The 24,582-nt window shown below is 42.4% G+C and overlaps 2 protein-coding genes across 10 annotated transcripts in view; one reads left to right on the forward strand and one right to left on the reverse strand.

The window, feature by feature from the left end:
* Nucleotides 1-201: 201 nt before the first annotated feature.
* On the reverse strand, nucleotides 202-8,221 carry LOC116999040 (ribosome biogenesis protein WDR12). Its single transcript, XM_033065353.2, has 13 exons — nucleotides 8,031-8,221; nucleotides 7,855-7,949; nucleotides 6,744-6,838; nucleotides 5,992-6,098; nucleotides 5,045-5,160; nucleotides 4,503-4,657; nucleotides 3,809-3,854; nucleotides 3,533-3,618; nucleotides 3,207-3,347; nucleotides 2,990-3,095; nucleotides 1,971-2,103; nucleotides 1,391-1,463; nucleotides 202-667 (listed from the first exon to the last, which is right to left on the reverse strand). Exons 1-13 carry the CDS (start codon nucleotides 8,069-8,071, stop codon nucleotides 590-592), a joined length of 1,272 nt encoding a protein of 423 aa, XP_032921244.1. The 5' UTR covers nucleotides 8,072-8,221; the 3' UTR covers nucleotides 202-589.
* Nucleotides 8,222-8,255: 34 nt separating this feature from the next.
* The window catches only part of LOC116998731 (calcium-responsive transcription factor-like), a 32,889-nt gene continuing 16,562 nt past the window's right edge, over nucleotides 8,256-24,582 (forward strand). For 4 of the 9 annotated variants that reach the window (XM_033064767.2, XM_033064762.2, XM_033064769.2 and 1 more), the window contains exons 1-6: nucleotides 8,504-12,010; nucleotides 13,459-13,725; nucleotides 14,715-14,835; nucleotides 17,053-17,182; nucleotides 17,566-17,650; nucleotides 22,494-22,683. In XM_033064767.2, the coding sequence (XP_032920658.1) occupies nucleotides 13,516-13,725; nucleotides 14,715-14,835; nucleotides 17,053-17,182; nucleotides 17,566-17,650; nucleotides 22,494-22,683 (736 nt within the window). In that variant the 5' untranslated portion in view covers nucleotides 8,504-12,010; nucleotides 13,459-13,515. Of the gene's footprint in view, nucleotides 8,311-8,405; nucleotides 12,011-13,458; nucleotides 13,726-13,840; nucleotides 13,896-14,714; nucleotides 14,836-17,052; nucleotides 17,183-17,565; nucleotides 17,651-22,493; nucleotides 22,684-24,582 lie in introns of those variants that run through there. The other 5 variants (XM_033064765.2, XM_033064766.2, XM_033064764.2 and 2 more) reach the window with 5 other exon arrangements.

Below are 24,582 nucleotides of genomic sequence, written 5' to 3' on the forward strand. Positions count from 1 at the left end.
CTAAAATACGGAATTTCATCTGCCAGTAAATCTGTCAAGTCCCTCTATATCATGCTACTTTCACTGCACACATACCAAGTCTTCATCCTAGAAAGAAGCCTGGGTTCTTAAGTAAGGACTAAATCATAAGAACTGCTATCAGCCAGATTGAGAGGAGAGCTGAAATCTAATTTTTATCTGAAATGACACACTAAACCCATGAACTGTTGATAAAAGCTTTATTTTTTTTCCCAATGGAAAGCAGGTAAACTCAAAAAATAATTTAGTCAGTGAGCACTTTTTCTCTAAGTATCAGCAAACGGTTTACTTCTTTTTAAAAGGGCTATCCAAATATTAATTTTAAAAGACATCAATTCAAAGCCATCAAAAGGGAGGAAATGACCTTTGCTTTGTTTCACATGAATCCCATTTGTGCTTTGCTATTTTTCTGTGACAAATATGGATATAGGTTACCAATACAAAACCAGGAACAGCTCTCTGAGTAACAAATTCCTCCTTTCTTTGGAAGTTGATTGTGTAGAGATGCTAATAGAGAGCAACTGCTGCAAAAATCTTTTTTTTTTTAAAACAGTCTTCTGGCTGTTGACCTTCATGCCCCAACATCAGAGGCTGTAGCTGGGTATCTGTAGCAATATAGTTTGTTGTCTGCTCCTCCACTCAGTAACAACTGGTGAGAAAAGGAAGCTGATTAATATCAGAACTAAGCAAAGTAAGTGCACAAATGTTAAGGACTCATTTTTTCTTTACTTTATAAAATGTAGTAGTGAATAATGAACTGTTAATGCAGTTAAACTTAGAATTAAAGTGCAGAAGCAACTTTGTCTCTTACTCTCCTCTTAAAATTGTGAAATGACACTTGTGTAGGAAAGCTACCAAAGCTTTTCCTGACTTTTACAGTGAACAGGAGCCACACTGAGCATCTTGAAACATTCACAGAACGGCGGTTTTTGGTAATTTTAAATATATGTGTACCAGTACAGTAGCAGAACAGCTTGCTATAAAGGGTTACAGTGTCCCACATTTACAGGTACTGCCACGCCCCAGCAGCTTTACTTTTTTAGTCCCAGTGGCAGAAGACTACCCTGGAACATGTGTTTTCTGAGTAAAGTGCAGTGCTGTTCTCATCTCTCCTTGTTTGGAATACTATTATAATGCTTAGTTAAAGCCACAGAGCTCCTGCTCCCTCCATTCCCCTTTGCAGAGTGTGGGGACATGCTCCACTGCCTGTGACACCAGGCACTACCAGACATCAAACATCAAACACAGCACTACTACAACTGCCTGTTCTCCTCTAGCTTTAAGCATAAGGAAGCAACAGCCTGTGACTGCTTTTAGCTCTCTTCCTAACACTATGTGTATAAATCAGGTAACTAGCTCTTCAGATTCTTACCCCTGCTTCTGTCCAGTCCACACACAAAACCTTGTCTTCATGAGCAGCCAAGTCATACAGAGGAGCTTTGCAACTAGGAAAAACAGGTTTGAAGTTATGTGAGCAATCACAGACAACAACTGGTCCCAGAGAGAAATGCTATCCCAAGGCTATCAAACAGATGTGATCAAGCAATTACAAACACTTTGAGAAAGTTCAGACATTGACCATCTGTGATGCTTCCTCTGCTTTCCCCAGAGCCAATCATATTACTATTATCCTACATCCCCAAAGAGAAAAGCAGCTACATTTTTCATCTGCTTGTAAACAACTTCAGGACTGAAATTCAATCAGTTGTTAGGAAGAATTTATTATAGCTTCCTCCTTCCATGTGTAGAAGCATGTTTTCCAGCCCTGTGGTAGACTGCAAGTATTTTTCTCCCTTTTATTATCTGCTTGGCTTCCAAAACCTAGAAGGTTTTCACAAATGCCACAGGTGTTTCCACTGAATGTGTCTGACTGGTTTTGCTATTTCATGAGAGGTAGCTCACCCTGTAAGCTTACATGCCTTTGAACAGCAACAAACACAGGTTTATTTTACCTCCTTGTGTCCCAAAGCTTCACAATGTTGTCCAGAGAACCAGAGATTAGCTGATGCTCGTGGGTAGGTGACCACTTCACAGATGTCACCCAGCCTGTGTGAGAAGTCAGAGACAGGAGAACCAAGGAGCCATCTGAATAGAAAGAGGAAAAAATAGACATCAGCAGATGCTGAAAACAGCACTTTGAAGATGTGTACAAAATTTGGTGTGAATGCAGTTCAAGGTAAGCCACGCAAGTTCTGGGGAAGGAAAAAAATCCAAAGAAACAAACCAAACTGAACAAAAAAAAAAACCAACACAAAACCCCTTAAAATGTATTTTCTTGTCGCTAAACTTCCTTTTCAAAGATTTTTTTCTTTAAACTAAACGAAAAAATTTGCTTTTATTAACAACATGTAATATGCTAGTGAACTTAAAATTAGATTTACAGAAGCTGAACAAGTAAATGTTATTTAATAATTGTAGCCTTCCAGTACCTGAACAGAGCCTACAAAAAAGATGTATTCGAGGCCAGGCTGGGTGGCACTCCAAGCAATCTGCTCTGGTGGAAGGAGTCCCTGCCCAGGATGGGAGGGTTGGAACTAGATGATCTTTAAAGTCCCTTCCAACCCAGACCATTCTATGAAATGTGTCTGTGAAAATAAATCTGGTAGGCTTAGTCATAGTATCTGTAATTCCATCTGTTTATGAAACACAGTACCATGTCCAAGCAACTACTGTTTAATGATTATTAGACCAGCCTTAGTCTGAACCTTACCAAAAATAATCCATTCTGCAACTGCACAGTTGAACATTCACTAGTAAGTTTAAAAAAAACAAACTTCTGAATCATTAGATAAGGAATTAAAATAAGTCTTGCATCAGAATTCAGAAAATAGCTGTAAGCTTTGTATTTAATAAAAGCCTCCAAATGGCTCATTTCAAGCAGAGGGGCCAGAAAAGTTTGTGAAATGTCTCTTGACAGGACAAAGTTCTGCTTTTGAAGAACATCTTTGAAACTGTGCATGTTTAAGCTCACCTTTGCTGCGAGGATCCCATAGTCTGATATGTCTGTCAGTGCTCCCTGATGCAAGACGTCGACACAGGGGTGAGTAGGAGACAGAATTAAACACTTTGTTTCCTGTCTGTCAATAAAGAAAAGAATAACTTTAAGACAGGAGCTATTTTACACAGTTCTTTCTTTTTCTCTGAGCTCAACTTCAGCTGAACCTACAGCTGGAGTATAATGATCTCACCAAAGTTGATTTGAGATCTCCAGTCTCAGCATCCCAGAGTTTAATGGTGTGGTCCCACGATGCACTACAAATTTCTTCAGCATCTAACCACAGCACAGAGGAGATGGCTTCTGTGTGGCCAGAGAGGGTTGCCAGGGGAGTCTAGAATTTAATGGTTACAGATTTGAGTAAGTTATCAAAAAAAATATATTATTTCAACAAATAAAAAAGTCTGATTATCCTGACATACCAGCAGAAGTTTTAAAGTCACCTTTAGCAAAGAGAAATTATCTGTTGGGGCTACACTTCTAAAGAAAAATCCTGAACAAACCCAGAGCTCATCTTACCCTTGTTAGTCCCAGCTGTTCAGTTTTCTGCTTTTTCCGTGGTCTGTTAGCTGCTTCTTCCATTTCGTCCTCTTCATCTGTGGGTACTGGGACAGAAGACAGGCAGACTTGAGCTACAGGCTTTTGAATTCCATCTCCATGTAAGTAATTAAGCAAATCCCCATATTTATGGTGCCTACAACCATCATGCAGGTGATAGTAAGATGTGAAATGGTGTAATTGACCAAACCAGTAACTCAGCATAGTGATGTATAGCTTTACAAACTTACATCTTACCTGCAGACCAGATCTTTAACATCTTATCCCAGGATCCACTGCAGAACTGTATGAACAGAAACATTTTGTTAAATGTTGATCCACATAGACCTTGGAAGGGAGACTTGCTTGAAAAATAACCAATGGGTTATAATACACAAATAACAGTGCTGGGCTCCTAAAATCCTCCCAAAAATGTTTGGTATACATCAAATTATTATTTTTACTTCCTTTGTAGGAAAAATATCTACAAAATACCTATTTCCTTCAGCACCAAAATGTTTGACTTTAACCTGTCTGATATTGAGTCAAGCTGGAAGCAATGATTCCACCTTTGGTGGGAGTGCTCCAGTTGAATTCCTGGGTGAAGGGAAATAACCTATTTGCCACCTGCTTCTTCCAAGAACTCTGGAAATTTTTTTCCCACCAAAACCACTGGGAAAATTTAGTTCAAATTTGAAAAAAAGGTTCTCATGCATTTAAAGTACACTTAAATTTTAACTTGTTTTCTAAACTAAATGGTTTTGTGATTCTATGCCATAGAATTGATGTAACACTACAAATTCTCAATAACCACCACTTTTAAGAAGACTGAAAAAATTATCACCATGCCATAAAACCATGATGAATATCCATACAAGGACAAAACCACGATTTTTGAGGTGCAGGCTGCTAAATTGCAAAACACAAAGGTTTCTTTCCAGAAGCCACTCACTTTGGTTCTCGTACAATCAACAGCCACAGACTCAACGCTGCCAGCGTGTCCCCTGCAGCAGTGAAGGGCTTTCACTTTGTTTTTCTCCACGTTCCACTCCCAGAGCAGGACAGTTTGGTCCATGGAAGCACTGAGTAACAGGCATGATAAACTATCTGAGGAAGAAAAAAGTTACAGTCACACCCAACTCAGCTTTCTGAAGTCTTTATAAATAACTATTCTAATCCTAGGAGAAACAGCAGATAGACAGCAACTCGTATGTGGTTCAGTTTACATCATGTTACCCTGCCAGTACAATTAACTACATACACACCAGTATTTGCTAATGGAGACTGCAAGGTGGTTAGACAACAGTCCTCTTAAAATAACTGTATTTGTTATTGTCAAAGGACTACTTTATGCACACCATGACTTCATTTCTACATCACTCACAGAGACTGAAATAATTACATTTAAATAATTAAATATTCATAGTTAAGGAATGCTAATGTTTCTCCCCCAGTAAATCAAACTACTACTATTCCCCTCCTATATGTACTGACCTTGCTTCACCCATGCCACATCCTTCACTACTTCTGTGTGACCAGCTATGGTCATGATGGATTTTCCTTCCACAGACCAGATCCGAGCAGTCTGATCGTAGCAGCCAGTCAATATCCTACATGGTACAGCATTACAAACATCATTGGCTTTAAGACCAACAAATGTTTTTATGAAATAAAGCCTCAACCATAAACTTGGAAAACTATCAGCACAGTAACTGGTTTAAAATAAATAGCCTGAAAAGGAAAAAATACCTTTTTGCTACAGAGCAAAGCTTCATGGAAGCCTCGCAGCTGGGAGGCCAAGAGTACAGGCTAGAAAGACAAGCAGGGAAGGTACTACATGTCCTGGTCTATGGGACTTAAGATCCCTTAGATAATTTACACCATTTGAAACTTAATTTGTTTGTTCTAGTATGTTGCCAGAGGTTCTCAAAGGATTTTCAAATCTCTACTTAATATATTACCATTACCTAGCTGATTGGAAAATGAATGTGAAAACACAGTAGAAAAAGGCCTCCAATTATGCCTCTGGCTTTTTTCAGGAAAATCTCTGCAGAAAGATATGCCATTGTCTTTGTTGCTAAGGGGAAGTCAAGGGTTTAAGCAAAAAAGAGAGATGAGGAAAACTTGCTTTCCTCTAAGAAAAAGGATACTAAACAGCATTTGTTTTGTTCATTTGTATAAGCAATATCTCAAATTCACTGTCTCTCTCTGTTTTCTACCTATGTTAAAGTCACTATCATGTAGTGACGTGACAGTGTAACCAGCAGACTCCTTACAAAAGATGACAGTAGATGACTGACTTGAGAAGTTATTAAAAAAAAAATAAAGAGGGGGGGAAAAACCCACCCAAGGGATTATTAAAGACAGAATAGCGCTCTATTTGATACCACAAAGGAACATGAATAAGCAAGACAAAACTTAGAACTGGCTTAGTGTGGTACCATTCTTCAGTGGCTTGAACAGAACTGATCCAGTCGTCATGGAAGATGCATTCCTCTGGCTGAGGGGCCATGTATTTCTCCACATACTCTATTTCCACCACTTCTTCCTGAGCTCACAGACAAAACACTTATTTAGCGATGTAGTGTGGTTTTGTTTTTTTTAACCACTAACAGTAAGATTTAACAGTAGTGTGGCACAAATACAAGTTTATTGAGCAAAGGTCTTGGTATCCAAGTCCTGTGCCACATCAGTAGAACTGAAGAATTTAGGAAAAAAGTGTGAATTACATTGCTTTCCATATTTTTTATCAAACTACTAATAGCATGCTGGAAGTAAAAGCAAGTGATTTCACTCTTCTTACATTCCTCTCCTTCTATATTCACTAATACAAAACTGGTGTCTAAAACACTTTCAACATTTTCTAGAGGTAATATTAAACATCTACATTATTCCCCCATAAGAGATAAAAATGTATTAATGATGAACTGAGTAAGAGACGAATTTCCTCTCTGAACTGTACACAAACAACAGATTGGACAACATTCCTTGCACTGCTCTGTCTGTAGTCTCTAATCACTGCAGTTCATAATGGATTTAAAAATATAGGGAATTCTCATGGGAAAGTCAGAAAAGAAATGAAACAGAGACGCGAAATCTACCTAGCTGACAGTGTAGTATTTAAATCAGATTCAAGTAAACTGGCTAAGTCTGTTCTACTGTCCAAGAACGGGAGACACTGAGTATGACTTACTGTGGAAATATTTTCCATTTCCATGTGTGTGACCAGCGGCAATCGCAAGAACTGGCCATTGATAAGGAAGTCAAATTCCACATACTTGTGATCCTCTGAAACAAATTGCAAAAAAAAATCAATGTTCAGGTGTCACTATTTATTTGATACCATCAAGAATGGCATCATTTTGTGACTGGGTCAGGAAAATAGAGCCAGGAAGAGTTTTAAGAAGACCCAAACATAAACAACCACCCAAAACCAAACCAAATGACAAAAAGAACAAAACACCCAACCAATTGGTTTCTTCTTCCATTTTTAAGTGGCCAGCCCATTACTTCCACAGGATTATTTAAAAGGAAGGAAAATTTGCTGTTGGGGTTCAAAGAGTTGTTTGCCTCTTATTGTAATTTCTCTGTAGCTATATGTGATCAAATCCCAGCACTGCTTCCTGACTATTCTGTATGGCTCTTGCCACTTGTTACCATCAGCTAGAGCCCTGCACTTGTGGCAGCAGTAGGAAAATCCTAAGGACTTTTAGTTCACATTTCTCCCTTTGTAATGGCATAAATGACAAAGGCTCTGCATTTTGGCAGAAGCACTGCACTGTGCACTAGTTTGCTGCTCAAGATTGTTTGTAATGTCATGGGTCAAAAGCGACTTGCAGAATTTCAAGAAGCAGGGTATAATACCACTGACCCAGTTTCTTACAGAAAATGGGATCTTCCAACAACATTGGACAAGTCTTTCCCCAGATAAACTTCCATGTTAGCCGGCCCATTTCACACTGCCAGAATAGATGAGGTTTTTTTAAAGGCTGTTACAAACCCCAAACCTCTGGTTCCATTAGTTCTTGTGCCAGGCTGTGGGCACCACTTCCACTGCCATGTGTGGCAGCCGGGCCGGTGCGCCGGGCACACACGGTGTGCCAGCCTTCGGTCCCTCTCTCGCGGGGATGCGCAGCAGCGCCGGCACCGCAGCGTTTCGGAGCCAGCCCGGCAGTGCCCCGCTGCAGGCGGCCAGGCCCACGCTGCGGGGCAGGACCGGCCCGGGCTGTGACAGCCCCGCGGGGCCGGCCCGGCCTGGGCACACGCGGGCTGCGGGCTCGGGGCCGCCCCGCCGCGGCACCTACCGTGCGCTGCCGCCAGCAGCTTGTTGATGAGCTGGCTGAGGTCGGCGGTCTCGGAGGTCGCGGGCACCGAGAAGGGCACATCCTCCACGGCGAACCTGCGGGCACAGCGCTCCGTTACCTCCTCTGCGTCACCCGCTCCCGGACCCAGCCCCGGCCCGGCAGGGGAGGCCGCTCACCTGCGGTTCTCGGTGCGGAACCGCGCCGTGAGCTGCGCCATCGCGGCCGCTGCTGTCGCCGATCGCGGCACTGAGCACGTGTCGCGGCGCGCCCCGGCCGAGCCCCCCGCGGCACCGCGCACCGCCCGCGTGCCGCGCGCCCGCCGCGCTCCCGAGAGCCCGCGCGCCGCCGCCTTCCCGGCGCCCCCCGCGCGCCCCCGCCCCGCTCCGCGCTGAGGGCGGGCGCGCGTGCGCGGAGCGGAGGCGCGCATGGCGGCGGGGCTGCGGGAGCCGAGCCCAGGTGGAGTAACGCGCCTCCGGCATCTCCCCCCGGGCCGCCGCGACGGGGCCCCGGCCGGCGCCTTCCGCCGCGCCCGCCGCGGGGCTGCGCTGCCGAGGGGGGCGACGGGCGCGGGCTGAGGCGCGCTCCGCGCTCCTGAGGGCTGCGGCGCGGGGGGCGCGGTGCGGGTCCCTGGCAGGTGCGGGAGCGGCTCCCGTGGCCGCGCTGTGCCGGGCCGGGCAGCGCCCCGTGTGGCGCCCGGGGTCGCTGGAGTGGCGGTCTCCGCTTAGAGCCGCTCGGGTTGTGTTTCTCTGCGCGTCAAGCGACACACCCACAATAAACTGCCTACTAGAAGTAATAAACCCAACGCGCGGTGGACTTTAAAAGAAGCTGTAAGTGAGTTTGGTGCTCTGGGAGAAGGCTGCTTGTGTGAGGACATGCTGTGTGCTTGCGTTGTGCGTAATTTTTTTCCCCCACCTTTTTGACAGTCTCTGGGGAGCCCCTAGGCTTTCCTGGAGTGCCCTCGGGTTTTGGTGACTCCGCTTGTTGGAGCGGGCGGTGTTGAGTGTTTGCTGTTCGGTGAGACTGAAATCTCACCTATTTCTTTAGCGTACTTCAAAGAGCTAACGTTGTTTGTCAGCGAAACAGACACAGGTGCATTTTCCAGTTATTGGTGTTGTCTACAAAAAACTGACTTGAGAAACTTTTTAATTGTGAGTTCCCAGATCTTCACTGTTTCCTTAACAGTATCTGTCTCCTCTTCCGTGATAGATAATGCTAAATCTCAAGTCTGGTACATATGGGCAAAGCTAATTGTAACTACTGGGGAGTATCACTATGCCCTAATTTTCTCCCTGTTATGTTTTGCTGTAATTCACGGCCTTGTGAATTTGTGCCACTCTGAATGGTTGTAGAGAAATGCCCTTAGAGGGAGCTTTTTCAGACAGCGTGTTTGGATTGCTGTAAGCTATGCAGTTATCTGAAGTCTCCTTATAAAACCTCTGTAACATTTTGCAGAAAACCCAAAAGAGATTGATGATGAAACATTCAACTGTGTATTTTCTGTTAACACCCTGCATACAGTGCTCATTATGGTTATCATGTTTGCCTGTGCTAGCAACTTCTGGAGCTGCTTGCTCTCTTTGTAGAGGTGAACCAAGGACACCAGTGGCCCCCGATTTCCCTTTGTTTGAGAAAAGTGCTTCCCAAGTGGAAGCAGGGTGAGGGAAGTAGACCTGTGGTGTTAGAATACACTAACCCATGTGTTGGAGATGGCCCTGGAGCGCTGGGCTCGGGAAGCAGCCCCTGAGGTGGTGGGGGTGGAGTTGTGTTCAGGCTAAAGCTGAGGCGTAGGGAACTGCCTGTGTGCTTTGGGGATGCAGCTCTTGTTCCCACTGTACACTAACATTAAACTTCCACATTTCTCCTTCAGCTGGCTGTTAAATGTGTGATACAGTGGTGTTACAGTGGGAATTCTTGTGGTGCTCACTTAATGTTCATGACAAGATGTCTGTATGTATACTTAAATGTACAGGATTTACCTCTCCTGTTTGGGGAATTGGTCAGCAATATTTATACAGCTGTAAGATCTATTCACTGTGTATGTACTTGTACACCTCTGTAGAAGTGTATTTCTTTTAGACAAAAAATAATAATTTTTGTTTGTGGTTGCACACAAGCACTTGGGTTAATGAAACCTGGATGGTTAAACCATGAAGTTGATTTTCCAGGTGATGTGTGTACCAGTGGTTTGCCTGGGTTACGTCAGTGATTAGACAATATCATGGGGCAAAATTGTACCACGGGGATTATTTTAAACACAAATATAAAATTTCGGGTATTTCTGGGCTGCTTATGAAAGGAAGCTGGGTAAATATCATTGTGTATTTACCCTACTGCTGGATATTTTTTCCCTGAGCTTTGTTATTAACTATGGTTAGATAGTGGATGTTGGGCTGCCTGGGTCATTGGTCTGTCCCCATAGAGCTGTCCTTGTGTTCTGTTGTTGGGTTGCAGCATGCTCAGAAATGTGTCATCAGTATCTGGAACAAACTCAGTTTATCTCAAGGAACTGAATGTGCTGCTTTCACAAAACTGCCGTCTCTTTACATCTTTGAACTGAGGAAATGGTTGAGTGATGATGAAATCAAGTTTTCTGGGTTTGGGTTTGTTTTTTTTTTTTCATTTGCTGCTAAGATGCTTCAGACATTGTAACTGAAACATCTTATAATTGTTCTCAGATCCAAAGCACAAAAATATTTGGTAAACATGAAGTAACTTCATTTGGAACTTGGTCTGGAGTGTCATCACTTGAAAATTGAATGGAAAAATAAATCTGCTTTAGATTAAAGTATTAATATATTGAGCATATGAGCAGCTTAACTTCTCAATGTTGTTTGTATCAGCAGGATGCTTTATTCAGCTTCAAAAGCCAAGGAGATGTGGATTTACTTTGCCTGTGTCCTTTATACCTTTGCAAAGCAGAATAAACCTGTGCTTTTAAGAGTTGTACAGTTCTTTTGAAGTTACTCTCTGGCCTGTTGCAGTCTCCTTACAAAAGCTGTAAACAGTTGAAATACCACAGCCAAGAAGGTCCATCTTGAGGAATTTACTTGCGTGGTGTGGTGAAGAAGATACAGCTGGTAGGAGTCATGTGCTAATATAATGCAGCCTGCCTTTAAAATAAGTACTGAAGGGGAAAATCGTGACTCCCCTTCTCCCTCCTTAACCTAAACTACAGGAGTTCAGTTTTCTTCTGTTCAGTTGGGTATGTTATGCGTGTAGTCTTATGTATGTATACTCTTGCTAGGTAGGGGCCAAGTTAATTTTCATTTTGTGCTGTTGCTTGTGAGTGGCCATGCTTTAAAGGGTGTGCTGTGTGCATGAGAGCATTGTGCTGTGGATGTGGCAATTCACTGTCCAATATTACCTGTCTGTTTGAAGGTTTGTAATGGGCAACTGAGTAACTTGAAGTTTTCTTTGGCTAGGAGATAGATCTCTGAAGTGCTGGGGGCTCTGTCTTTTTGTCTTTCACCATTGTAATGCCAAATTTTGTTTTGCATATCTGATAGGTTTTTTTCTACCCAAAGCATACCACTGTAGACTAAAAATAGTAATGTTATTTCATGTATATGCTGCCTTGTAAGCCTTTAAAACAAATTGATCTTCTTCGAGATGTCTGCATGACAGTTGCATAATGCAAATTCTGTCTGGTGATTATGGAAGATGACTAAAGCACTGCTGGCATGCGCCTAAATATCAAGTGTTCTCTAGATATGTGTGGTTGTTAGTTCAGTGCTTTTGGACATATTCAGATGAAGATGGTGGGAGGGTGTATGTGTGTTTTGAATCTGTGTATGCAGTGACAAATCAAGCAAATTGTCCCCTATAAAAGGCTAAGCTGTACTGCAGCAACACACTGAAATTTTTCTGCAGTGAGTAATAAACTGATAAGGACGCAGGGGTTTCTTGAGAACTTTGCTGTTATCTTGCAACAGCATTAGAACTTGTAGCAGTAAATTTGTAAGAACAGACCTAAAGACACCACCTGCTGCAATCTCCTGGCAAGAGGCTAAAATCAACTTTTATAACCTTTTCAGGTCACCTTGTAATGGAAGAAAGTGGAGCTGACCATGATACTGCTATGGAAGGATCTAATGATTTGTTCATAGAATGCTGTAATGGTACAGGAGAGTCAGAAACAAATGATCAGGTTTTTCAGGTGAGGTGTGAATGCTTTGTCCTTGTAGATGCTTCCTTTACATCCGCTCTGATTTCACCAATGCAGATTTTTTCCTTGCCTTTAGAGTAATACATCGTGTATTTTAGGAATGTACATCCTTCCCTTGGATTCCCATTCAGTTTTGAACTGATGTAATTATGTTACACATAATGACAACCTTCAGTAATGTCCTGCTACAGTGCTGAAAAAATAGATATTTTATTTTGTTAACCCTTTAAAAAAGAATGCTTTATGGTATGTGTTGGAGTAGAAGTTCAGAACACGTGAAAATGAGGTGGCATTGCTTAGTGAGCAAATATGACAAATAAAAGAGTCCAGGGACACAGGACACCTGTGTATTTATTGAGGGAGAAGAGTCTTACATGTATTTTTTAACAGATATTGCCAGATCTTATTTGGGGAGGTTTCTGTGCATGAATGCTCTTCTGCAGAGTATTCTTCTAACATAAAATGTCATTCAGGTATGATTTACTTGCACTTGTGGTCTCTGCACAATGTCTTTAACACAGAAGGTGCCATTTGTTTGTTGCTGCTTTTTTGTTGTAGTTCACAGTAGACAGTTTCAGCACAGAAGATTTATACCTACAGTATCTTTGATGAGGTTGTTTAGATAAATTCTGACTTTTATATAAAATTTAGAAACATTTTTCCTCCTTTGATTTGTAGTGTATTAATTTTTGTCGCAAAAACATAAGAGTTGTTTGTGCAGTTGCTGCAAGAGATAAAAATTGCAGTCCTTGCATTGGCCAAATGACAACTTGACATGTTATTGCATACAAGGACTGCCTATAATTCCATTATTTTTACATGTTTAATGTTTGTGTTGTCAGAGTTTTCAACAATTATTTGTGCCTATGCCCTTAAATTTAATGAAAATAGGATGTACTCTTAAGACTTCGGTTCTGCAAACTTGATGAAGATACACTCTAATTTTTGAAGATTTTGAAAATCTAATTCTTGGCCTTGAATTAGGGGCTGTGTTGCTTGTGTTTCTTCTGAGATAAACAATTTTTAAAGTGTGTAGAGATTTTTTTCTTCATAGCTAAATGCATGTGTAGAAAGGCCAAGTGGAATAGTATCTAAGATTTCTTCTGAAGTCAAATCAGGTTGGTGAATATTTTACAGTTTTGTTTTTGGTGTAAGTCTTCTCAGTTTCTGCACAGAGTTGAGATGTTTTAAAGTCGTAAGTGGTTTTGGGGAGCAAATTTTGAGCAAAAGGGATTTTCTTTTGCCTTAGTAGAGAGACTTCGTTCTAGGAAGCAGGAATGTGAATACTTTTTCAGCATGGAAATAGAAAACAAAAGTAGAACTGCTAGTGTTAGCCTCTTGATCCAGAAGGACAAGAGCTCCTCTGAGTATACAGTATAGCACACTGATTTTAATGTTCTTTTCTCTTTCTTGTTGTTTTGTTTTGTTTTTCTTCGTAGAAGTTGCTACTCAAAGCACATTTTACTGTTTTTCCTCTGTGAAAGCAACTAACGTGCATGGATTCCAGGGATCCATTGTTTGGCCAGAGCGACTCTCCCCCAGCCCTGCCCATCACAGTGCCCCTCTCGGGCAATCCTCCAGCACCGGCTGTGCCGGCGCGGCAGCCCCAGGTGCGGTCACACTCTGCAGAGGAATTGCACCTGGCAGAGCAGCCCAGGCAGCCCCTGTGCGAGCTGCAGCCCCTGGGAGGGCCCAGTGCACCCATGGTGAGTGTGTCTGCACGCGGGGCTGGGGCTGTGTTCACAGGTGAGGGAGCTCTTTGAAGAACTCTCTTACGTGGTGGTTTCATGTAGCAATAGCTGATTCAGACTTTATCTCTAGCAACAAGGTGGAGCTTTTCAGTGGTACAGTTCATGCTCCAGGTGCCCTTCTTCAGGTAGGCAAATCCTGTCTGCAGCCATTACTAATTTTATTAAACAACTGATGTACTTTGTTAGTATCAAGCCTGGATACTGTAGTGTGATAAGATCTTGTATTTCTACTGCTGCTGCTTTCTCTAGATTCCCTGGATAAATCTTTCTGTATTTTTTGGGTGGAATCAGAACATTAGCAGTAAACTAAGTCATTATGTCTCGCTTTTCCCCCAGCCCTCAATTAATTTTTTTAAAGTGCTGCTTTATAATTTGTAACATCTATTTTGTAACTCTCTCACCCAGAGTCCTTTGTAATTATGGGTAAATATAGCATAAGGTGTTGTTCAAGTTTTTCAGAATCCCAGGTGATTTAATTTGTATTGGTTTTTTAAGCCCTAGAGCTTTTCTTCTCTCTGCTTTTGCATGAAATGTTGCTCATAGAGGTCAGCTTCTTAGAAGTAAAGGTCACAATTTTTATGTTAGTATTAGTTCTGCTAGTCCGTGAATGGAGTTACAGTGAATCCAACTATGAATGGCTTTCAGGTGTTTGATAGCTTTAATAACAGAGTTGTCAGTTTCAAATAAATGTCTCATTCATTGTAGAACCAGGTAAAGTTGTGGGTTTTTTCTTTCCTTAGTTAAAGGCCTATTTTAAAAGGGGAAAGTAATTTTAAGAAATTGACAATAAAGAGACAGTTTTCTTATTATGTAAAGTCGAATAAATATACAGGCCTGAAATGTAAGCAAAGTATTTCCAGTTCTGGTAATAATAAAAGCCACTTGTGCTGCATGGTCACCATAAAAACTAGACCCACTCATGCTTCTGTGTGACTGCCTTACAGATGATTGTTGCCAGCCAGTCAGAAAATGGACAGGTGCTGCATGTCATTCCTTCTGCCCAGCCAGGAGTGACCCAAGTGATTATCCCTCCAGGTCAGCTTCTGGATGTGACCAGCACGCAGGGTGAGTTTAACCTGTGGGACTTGAGGGTTTGTGCTCCTGTGGCTAAGCTCATCCTCCATTTTTTTAAGCACCTTGTTTCCTTTCCTTAGTCAGTTATAAGACGAATTACGCACTCAATCTGCTTTCTGATTATGAGTCTGGTGCCTCACATACACATTTTCTGTTGGGCAAAAGCCTTATGAAAGCTTATGAGAGCTATTATGCCTTCTTTCTGAAGGGTATGTGATGGGTGGATTGCCATACTTAGCACAGAGTTGTTACTTGCCTTATTTACCTTTAATAAGGATATTTGTGCTGCCAGCTGTACTATCAGCTTCAAATTTTCAGTATTTGTTTACTTCATTGTGAATGAAGTAGTTAATTCCTGCAGTGCAGACAGGCCGGAAGAACATTAAATCTTCTGTTCCAGAGATCACTGGTGATGATGCATCTTCTGTGAAGCCAGGAATGAATCACTTTTAGGTAGAAATTCAGTTCCCAGTCAAGGAAAATGAGCTCTAACTTTCCATTCATTGGAATGTGTTAGTTGTCACATTTTAAGCATGTGCTGAGATGCACAAATTTAAAGGTTTTCTCTAGGAAATGGACATACTGAAACCTGATAGCCTTGATTATTTGTCTGCAATCCTTTCTGGATGGCAAAACACTGTGTACTAGTTTACATTCACAGAGTGATGCTGGGAACGAGGTGGTCACATTTTGTTAAACTCTCAAATGTTTTTTAAACTGTTTTTTCATTCTCTCCGCAAAATTCTCAGGATTTGAGCACTGGTTAAGTTTTCCTGTGGAATGATAGCTCAGAGTAAGAATAGAGTCTTAGTGCTGGGTGGACAGAAGAAAGATTTGGGATTCAAGTCTTGATCTAGCCCTTTTCACTTAGGGTTGCAATATGTTTCCTGACATTGCATTGGAAGACTTGTTCCTACCCTGATGCTCAACCTTCCCTCCCGCTCCAGCTTTAGCAGGGGTGAAACCAGGTCTGGTTACAGCAGAGTCTTACATGACTTGAAAGCTGACTAGGACCCTTTAGTTACAAAATAATTACTGGTACTCTTTGTAAGCACTAAGTTAAAATACTAAATAGTAGTTTCGCATTTCCATTTTTCATTCAACATGGGGCTTGGTGTCATAGTATTTGAATACATGTTCTACAGCAGTGCTACAGGTGTCATTTGTGGGGTTTTTCTGGTTTGTTTTGTTTTTTTCTAGAGACTTACTGTGTAAAAGACTTTGTAGTGATTTGGTCTTTAAATGATAGTTGGGGAGACTTGTCATCAGTTTACTGTAGAGGTGAAAGAGAGAGGAGAATGGCCTGTCAGCTCCTGAGATTCACTTGTCTGCACATGGTAGTAATGCATGGAATGGTGCAGACTTCAGAGTAGCCTGCACTGCTACCTGAAGTGTCTGTAGTGTCTTAAGGGCACACACATCTCTGTAGGAGGAACCAGTGCTTTGAGTCAGAGTGGTGTTAATCCGAGTGCACACTTATGAATCTTCTTATGGAGCTTTGTGTGGATCCATTTCTGTGCTGTGTCAATAGCTTACCACTCTCCCTGGATGAGGAAAAGAAGCTTTCATAACTGAAGGGCAAAAATCCCTCATCTAAAGAGACCTCATGTGTTTATGTTGTGACCAAAATATTGAATGTCTGCTTTCACAGTTTTCCATTATGTTTTTGTTTAACTGTACACACAGGCTTCAGTCTAAGAGCAATTTTTGGCTTGTGGATTTCTCCTATTACCAAGAAAGGCTAAAACATTTGTTCTAACAGCATGTCAGATTCAATTACAAGAGGCCTGTTTTTCTTGTTTAAGTGTTCTTTTCTAAGTACAAAGCAGTATCATTACCTCATTTTTTTCTTGTTTTAAAAGCAACCAGTATGTGACTTGCAGCTGAACAAAATACTTGTGCAATCTTATATGGATTCCTGGAAGCAGAGTAATTTGCAAGTTGTTCTGATTATTTGCCTTGTTGTGGAAGGATTCATAAGCAGTAGCACAATTACCAAAGTCTTTAAATATAAGCAGCCTTATGAAGTGTGTCTTTATATGTATGCCAGGAGTTTGAGCATTGATTCACAGCTATTAGATTGTCATCTATAAAACTTTCCTATGTCCAAAGACTTGCTTTAACAACACACAAATTTTAATTATAGCTTGTTTTTCTCCATTCTGCATTCAGTTATTAACCAAGAAGCTGATTTTTTTTTTTGTAAAGATATTTCAGAAGAGAAGTGTGGTGATGGGAACCTGCAGACTGTGGTGGTGGCTTCTATAGCAGACAGTGCAAGCAGTTACATTCTACATCCACAGGCATCTCTCACCATATCGAAAAAAACAAGCACCAGGTAGGTCAGGGGTTAAAGGGATGAACAATCACTTTGATCCACTCTTAGCACTGCCTTTGTTTCTTAGTTTGTTTTTGCAATGGTTATCACAAAATTACTATGGAACAGAGGTTATGAACCCGCAGTATATTGAACACTTGGAGGACTTGAGTGTAGAAACCAGTGGGGTTTTTAAATACTTTTATTCACTGTAAATTATTTTAACAATTAAAAAGAATATTAATAAAATTAAGCACAGGTTTTTAAGGCATGTTGATACAATATCCATAGTTTGATCATATGCTCTAGGGTTATACATAATACACTGATTTGATCTTACCTGTAGTTTAGACTAAGTTGTTGCTTTTCTGAATGTCTTTATAGACTTCTATTTTTTTTTTCAGGGTAGTGGAAGATTCTTTTCCCATCCCTCTTCAGCCATTGCCACTAAATACACCTTCATGGGCGCGCCGGCTCAGGAACTGTGAGGTGGGCCACAAAGAATTCTGACTTAATGTTTTATCATCCAGCTCTGAGATGGTGTTCCTGTTCTTTGATAGGAATAATTCATAGCTATGGAAGTGTTCAAGCTTCCTGATATATAGCAGTGGTACTGCTAGCACAGTTAAACACATAAAATGCTGTGAAATCCCTTTCTATTTTGAGAATTTTAGAATAACTGACCATCAACAGTTCCTGAAGTAAAAGAAGTGCTGCTGAAAACCTGATACCTTGTAGTGCTGGGAAGAAGCATTGTGTGCCATATTAGACTTCGCTGTTGAACAGCAGTGCAAACTTTGCTGACTTCTGCAACTGTTCATGTGGTTTGTGTTACCGCCTAGAAATCAAAATCCATGTGATCGGCCAGTGTCAAGTGTGAGACTTAACACACCCTAATATCAATATTTCACTAAGGATTCCTATTTTAGATTCTTGCTGATTATTTTTTTTGTCCCAGCAAGTTAGGTTACTTGTACTTGTTTTCTCTTTTGTTAAAAAAATGCTCTGTTTTTATGTTCTGTGATGGCTTTTGACCTAAACAGAACTCTTCCTTTTTTGCATATTGTTAGATGTTTGCAGAACTGTCCTGATGACTAGGATGCTATCAGCAGCTAGAATGCATCATAAGTTCCTTAACAGGAAGGGAGGGGAGATGAAAAGTTTGTTGAGAGATCAACTACCTCTTCCTCCTGCTCCCAGACTCTTCCTGAGAGATGTTTATTTTACTTTCTCTTAATACTTTTTAAAAGGAAAGCTCATACTCTGTAGCTGCCTAGTCTTTTTAGATATCTCTATCACTTTTTTTTCCTATTGACTTGGCCACTGATAACTAGAAGTTGCAGTTTGAGGGACCTAGAAATTTAATTTCTTCTCCTTAGAAACAGTTTTAAAATTAAATATATTAATCTATTCCTTTTGTGTTATGCTATTTATTTAGCCCAAATGATACCACTCTTACATGTCCACATAAATGTTAAGAAGTCAGAAAATTAATATTGTGAATTCTTCCATGGTGGAGATACAGTTTGCAGAGAATCAGTTGCTTAATTCAGCGGGCCAGTTAGTTCCTAAGGTTCACTGTGTTTTTAGCATTATGTGGTACATTCTTTCCTGTCTTAACATCCATTTGGCTAACCTGTATCATTTATTATTGATAACAGATTATCAGAGGACTTATGATCTGCTTTGTCTCTCTATCACAAGAAATTTTACCTGCTGTGTTTAGCATTCACAGTGGCATTTGTAGAAAAGTTCTTATTTTTAAAGAAAAGGAAATAGAAATAATGTCTTTTTGAATATGTTCTGAGGACACAAACATCTCCCTCTGCTGTTCAGCAGAACTGTTGCCTGTATGTGTTACTCCTCCCTGATCCACCAGAGAGTGCTGGGAAGTATTGTGCCTTTTTTGGGGCACAGACTAGAGACAATGGAATTTTGAGGTGTCATTTATCTTTCAGATGTCAGGATGTTTTGTTGCTAGTAACAGAATTGAAGGGTCCTACTGAAATTTGGAGATCCAGTTTGGAGAGGTGCTTTCAAATATATCAGCTCAGGACTCCTCTTTTTCAGTTGTCTGCCAGAATTGAAAGAAGCTTAAAATGTTTCAGTCTCTGACTCGCACAAGATGTCAGCAAGTGAAGCCACTGCACTCCAAAGGGCGGTAACTTCTTTGGCAATTGGTACTGTGGGCAAACACAGAGCAGTAGAAGCTGATTGCCTTGAAATGTTCAGCTTACACTTGCTGTGTCTGGACTGCAGAGTGCCTCTGGTACCCTGCTGCTGCGAGTTTCCTCAAGGAAAACTGCAGTCTTGGTGTGCGTACTTTTGGGTAAGCTTTTGTGTACTTCACTGAGGCAGGGCTGGGGAGAAAGTATTACAGTAATTTCACGAATACAAGCCGCACCAATTTGACCAAAATTTTGGTGGAAACCCGGAAGTGCGGCCAATATTCCGGGGCGGCTAATACATTAACAAAATTCTAAAAGCTGCCAACACGGAAGTGAGAGCCCGCGGCAGCCCCAAGCCAAGCTGGAGCCCGGCCGGCCCCGGCTGAGGTGGGAAAGCCTGGCAGAGGCGGGGCCAGCAGTGTGGGGGCGGGCGGCAGAGCCTGAGCCAGCAGGGCGGGGCAGGGAGGCGGCAGAGCCGGGTCAGTAGGGCGGGGGAGCCCGGGAGAACTGGGGCTAGCAGTGCAGGGGAGCATGGCAGAAGCAGGAAGGCCGGCGGGTGGGGCTGCCTGGCAGCGGGGGAAGCCCAGCAGAATCGGGGCCAGCAGCGTGGGGGAGCCCGGCAGTGCGGGGGCCTGCAGTGCCGGCCAGGGCGAGGAAACGCGGCGGCGGTGCAGATGGGAGGGGGCGGCCGGCGAGCCTGGCAGCGGCGGCAGCGGCTGGCCCGCCGGCAGGGCGAGTACGTAAACGCAGCGGCGAGGCGGCCGGCATGCCTGCCAGCGGCGGCAGTGCCTGGCCCGCCGGCAGGGCGACTACGTAAACAACGCAGCGGCGACGCGGCCGGCATGCCTGCCAGCGGCGGCAGTGGCTGGCCCGCCGGCAGGGCGAGTACGTAAACGCAGCGGCGGGGCGGTGCTGACGGGAGAGGGGGGCCAGTGAACCCGGCGGCGGCTGCAGCACCACCCGGCCGGCCCCGTCGGCAACCATGAGCGGGCCGAGCCTGCCTGGCCCCGCCCCGAGCCAGTAAAGCCCGCTGTGCCGCGATCCTGTTACTAATTGGCCAATTTGTGAAAGCTGCACACGGATTCTCGCGACGAACGAAAGTGCGGCTAATATTCGGGGTGCGGCTTATCTATTGACAAAGACAGCAACATTGTCGAGGCACCGGGGGTGCGGCTTATAATCCGTGCGGCTTGTATTCGTGAAACTACTGTACTCAATTTTTTGGCTTGAACCTTGGAGTTTAAGGGCTGAAGACTATGTGGTTGCTTCAAGGTAATTTCATTGTTACAGAGTTAATTTTAAAAGTTTCTTTCAATAACTTATTTTTAGTTTTCAGTGGTCTGATCAGAATGCATTTCCTGCATGTATCAGCCGGCTGAAATAAAATGTAATTGAAAACTGTATTAATTAACTGTACAAAATTAAGTTAATTTATTTGTCTGAAGAAGGTAGGTGTCATTTGTCCATTTTTTTCCTACTTGTGAAGCCTGTAGAAAGCATGTAATATCCAGTATGGTTTTCTTCCCCTCCTCTTCCTCCCCTTCCACTAGTTTAGGGAAAATTATCTAACTTGTGCAAAAGTAAAGCCAGAATAAGACAGAGTGCCTAATTGTTTTTGCTACTTTTCTGGCACAACAGTTTTATCAGTCTTCTCATCTCTCTAGAATAAGGTCAATGACCTATTTTTAGTGACAGGTATAAGATATGGGGAAAAAACCCCAACTGTGTTTGCAGTATTTGTTATGTGCAGTGGTACTGTAATCTCCCTTTTGAAAGGCAGCATCCTAGATTTCTGGAAAGAAAGAAGTTCTGGTACTTCTCAGGGTACTTTTCTTCACCTGATTTTTTTCAGATCAAGTTTTGTTCAGAAGTATTTCTAGCTAAACAATTACCAGTCTCTCTTGCTCCCCACTGCCACGTGAGTGCAGCCAGTGCAGACCTGGTTAGCTGCTGCAGCAGTGCCTGCAGAGCAGTGAGCTCAGGTGTGAACAGCTCATGTCTCAGTGGCTCACATCCAGTGCATGCACAACCCTCGTGTCTGACCTTGCCCTAGCAGCAGCACCAGTTCATTCACAAGATCTTCATTGGTTCATTGTTGACTTAAGGTCTTGCTAACCACAGACATTCTGTTTCTCTTAGATGGGTGTGAGGCAGGTTCTAAGCAGTTGTCAGGTGTCTGTGTGATAATCATGGAGGGACATGGTTGCTCTTTTGCTGTCAGTATTATTTAAATATCTGGCTGTTCTGTCACTGAAGGTGGCACAACAAATCTATCAGACTTTGGTACTCATTATGCTTTAAGACTGAGCTGGCAGACTACTCCAACTGTTAGAGCTGGTTGGACAGCCTGACCCTGAGCTGTATCAACTGTTTGGATGAAAAGTTCTTCTCTGTCCCAGTAATTTTGTTGCTTGCTGTCTGGCCTTTGCAGGCCAGCACTGAACCAGCTGTGGTGGCACTGAGTAGCTGGATAACTGCTTTGAGTCAAGTTAGATGCAGTTTTTGTGGAGTTGCCCAGACATTAGCAGAATTCATTGAAACCATCATCAGTTTGCACATGGCAGATCTGGTACAGTATGTTTCTGTATAATGCTGAGAATCAAGGATGCCTTGAAGACTGGGAGGAATGCTGTGTGAGACTTTGAGTTCAAAGTTTGTGCATTAAGTAGGTGAGACAGTTTACTGGTGGTATGGGCAGGTGCATTCTGCTCCAGCTCAGTGCAGCATGTGTTTGCAGTAGATGCAGAGACAATTATTAGTGATTCAGAGATTCTCTATGGCAGTCAAGTGAAAAACTTCATCTAATACTAATTTGTCTGGTCAGTGACTGCGACCGAAGTGTGTGTTGGGGGTAAACCACAGGAGTGAAGTTGTCCTCTGGAAATCAGAGTTGGCTGTGACTGTAATCTTTTCAGAGGTTCTTGGTATTCTTATAATCTTGGATGGCTGACAGACTCCTGACCTCAGTGGGCACTGCTCTTCTGTTAGATCCTATGATAAATGTCTTTATGAGGATACTACTGTGGGAACAGCAAACATGGAATGCCACAAATCTGGGCCTATGTTCTCACCTGCTGGAGTCCCTGACTGCTTTTGTTTTCTTGTGTAATGTCCAGCAGTCAGATGGGTGAATAATGCTGTTATTTCCCGTCCTTTCCATGCAGAGAATTGGGGACTCGTACCGCGGCTATTGCGTGAGCGAGACAGAGTTAGAGAGCGTTCTGACGCTCCACAAGCAGCAAACACAGAGTGTGTGGGGCACGCGCCAGTCTCCAAGCCCAGCCAAACCCGCCACACGGTTGATGTGGAAATCTCAGTATGTCCCATATGATGGGATCCCCTTTGTCAATGCAGGTAACTAACTTTTATTTTAATAACTGCTTTCAAAATTTTAATGTCACCTCCCAACTGACCATAAAGAAGAGTGTTGTTCCTTAGTTTTGATAAGGTCTAGACACAAACATAAAGAAAGGAGCAGCTTGCACACTGCTGTGAGAGTCTGCAGGAGCTTGTTTCCTTTTTTATGTTTTGCTGTATTTCCTTTTGTCCTTTAGAGATAAGTTAAGTACCATTTGATAGGGGTTCTTGTGATGAGGTCTTTAGGTGGAGGTCCCATCTGCTCTGTTAGGGCATGAAAGTTCTCATAAGGGTAAGAGCTTGTTTGATTATTCTTGCCTGACTTGAAAATCTTTAGGAGAGTTTGTTCCACAGGAGTCAATAAACGATTTAAATTGCAATCATTAAAGTAATAAATAAATAAATACAAAATTCCAAACGAACAAGCAAGATAAACATCAACAGACATCAACAGAGAGACTTTTGGCGTTTGGGGTTCTTTTTGAAGTGTACATGCAGACTTCACAGCTTGGTAATTACCTATTTAGCTCATGCAGTACATATGTGAAATTACCCAGAGTTCAGTTTGGATATAAAATGAACGGGCTTTACTTGGTACACAGAGAAAATGAGTGACAGGAATGTAGGTTATGTTTGAGGGTTTTTCTTCTTTTTTTTCTCTGAAAGTTACTGAAAGAGGGAAATGTTAGCACCAGTTTTAAAGCTTCAACCATAAACTGTGATATAAAAGAAAACTAAAAATAAAATCAGAACAACTTACCCTTTTTTCCCCAACATGCATATGAGACATCTTTAGTTTCATCTAGATCATTTGGTATCTTGTGGAAACACCTTATGTTGCTGTTATAATACTTCAGAAGTTTCTGGGTATAACACTTGTGGCATAGGCAGCTCCTGGCCGGCATACTAGAGTACACGAACTGTAAATAAAAGATAACTAAATGTGATGTGGAAGAAATTTGGAAGATGTTTCTTTCTTGGCCGCTTTAATGCTTTGCTTGTCAATCCCTTTTGTTAGAGGTCTGACTGGAAGATGTCACTTAATTCGAGTTTAGAGCAAAGCAGTATTTGTTTGAGCCTGTCTGGTTTTGTGTGGGTGTGCTGTGCTGATACTGTGTTATTTAGCAGTTAGGATTTCTTAACTGCAAGGCTGAGCTTTTATGGGACCGCATGGACTGAAGGGTTAATTTAAGCCAAGAGGCTGGAAATGACTTGCTGACCTTGTGTCATAGGTTGACTCCAGCTGGAAATCGCCAGAGTTGCTCACTCATTCCCCCAGTGGGATGGGGGAGAGTCAGAAAGGTAAAAGTGAGAAAACTCATGGGCTGAGATACAAACTGTTTAAAAGGTGAAGGAAAATCCACACACACAAAAGCAAAATAAGGAAAACATTCACAACTTCCCATCCCCAGAACAGCAGGACACCATCATTTGTAATGGTTACCTGGGAAAACAAACCTTCTAACTTTGAATGTTCCCCCCACTTCCTCCTGCTTCCCACAGCTCTGTATGCTGCACATGGTGCCATATGGTATGGAATATGACTTTGGTCATTTTGGGTCAGCTGTCCCAGATGTGTCCCCTCCCAATTTCTTGTGTCCCTCAGCCCCCTCATCAGTGAGGTGGGGTGAGAGGCAAAAAAGACCTTGACTCTGTGTAAGCCCTGCTCTGCAGTAGCTAAACAGCCCTGTGTTACCAGCACTGTTTCCAGCACAAATGCAAAACACAGCCTCACACTGGCTACTCTGAAGAAAGTTAACTCTATCTCAGCCAAAACCATCAAACCTTTGATTTCAGCTGGAGATTTTCTCCGTTGTTTTGGGGGTTCTGCTTTTTTTTATTTATTACCAGTATTGTGTTCCTTTGGTAGCTTGCAAGACTTCTCATCTTGTAAAG

The sequence above is a fragment of the Catharus ustulatus genome, chromosome 7 (genome assembly GCF_009819885.2).
Source record: "Catharus ustulatus isolate bCatUst1 chromosome 7, bCatUst1.pri.v2, whole genome shotgun sequence".
NCBI lineage: Eukaryota > Metazoa > Chordata > Aves > Passeriformes > Turdidae > Catharus > Catharus ustulatus.

Coding starts and splice junctions, on each gene's coding strand:
- LOC116999040 (XM_033065353.2), bottom strand. CDS start 8,071: ATGGCGCAGCTCACGGCGCGGTTCCGCACCGAGAACCGCAG. Junction 7,950..8,030: donor TTCCGCACCGAGAACCGCAG/GTGAGCGGCCTC, acceptor CTGTGCCCGCAG/GTTCGCCGTGGAGGATGTGC. Junction 6,099..6,743: donor AAATGGAAAATATTTCCACA/GTAAGTCATACT, acceptor CTGTGAGCTCAG/GAAGAAGTGGTGGAAATAGA.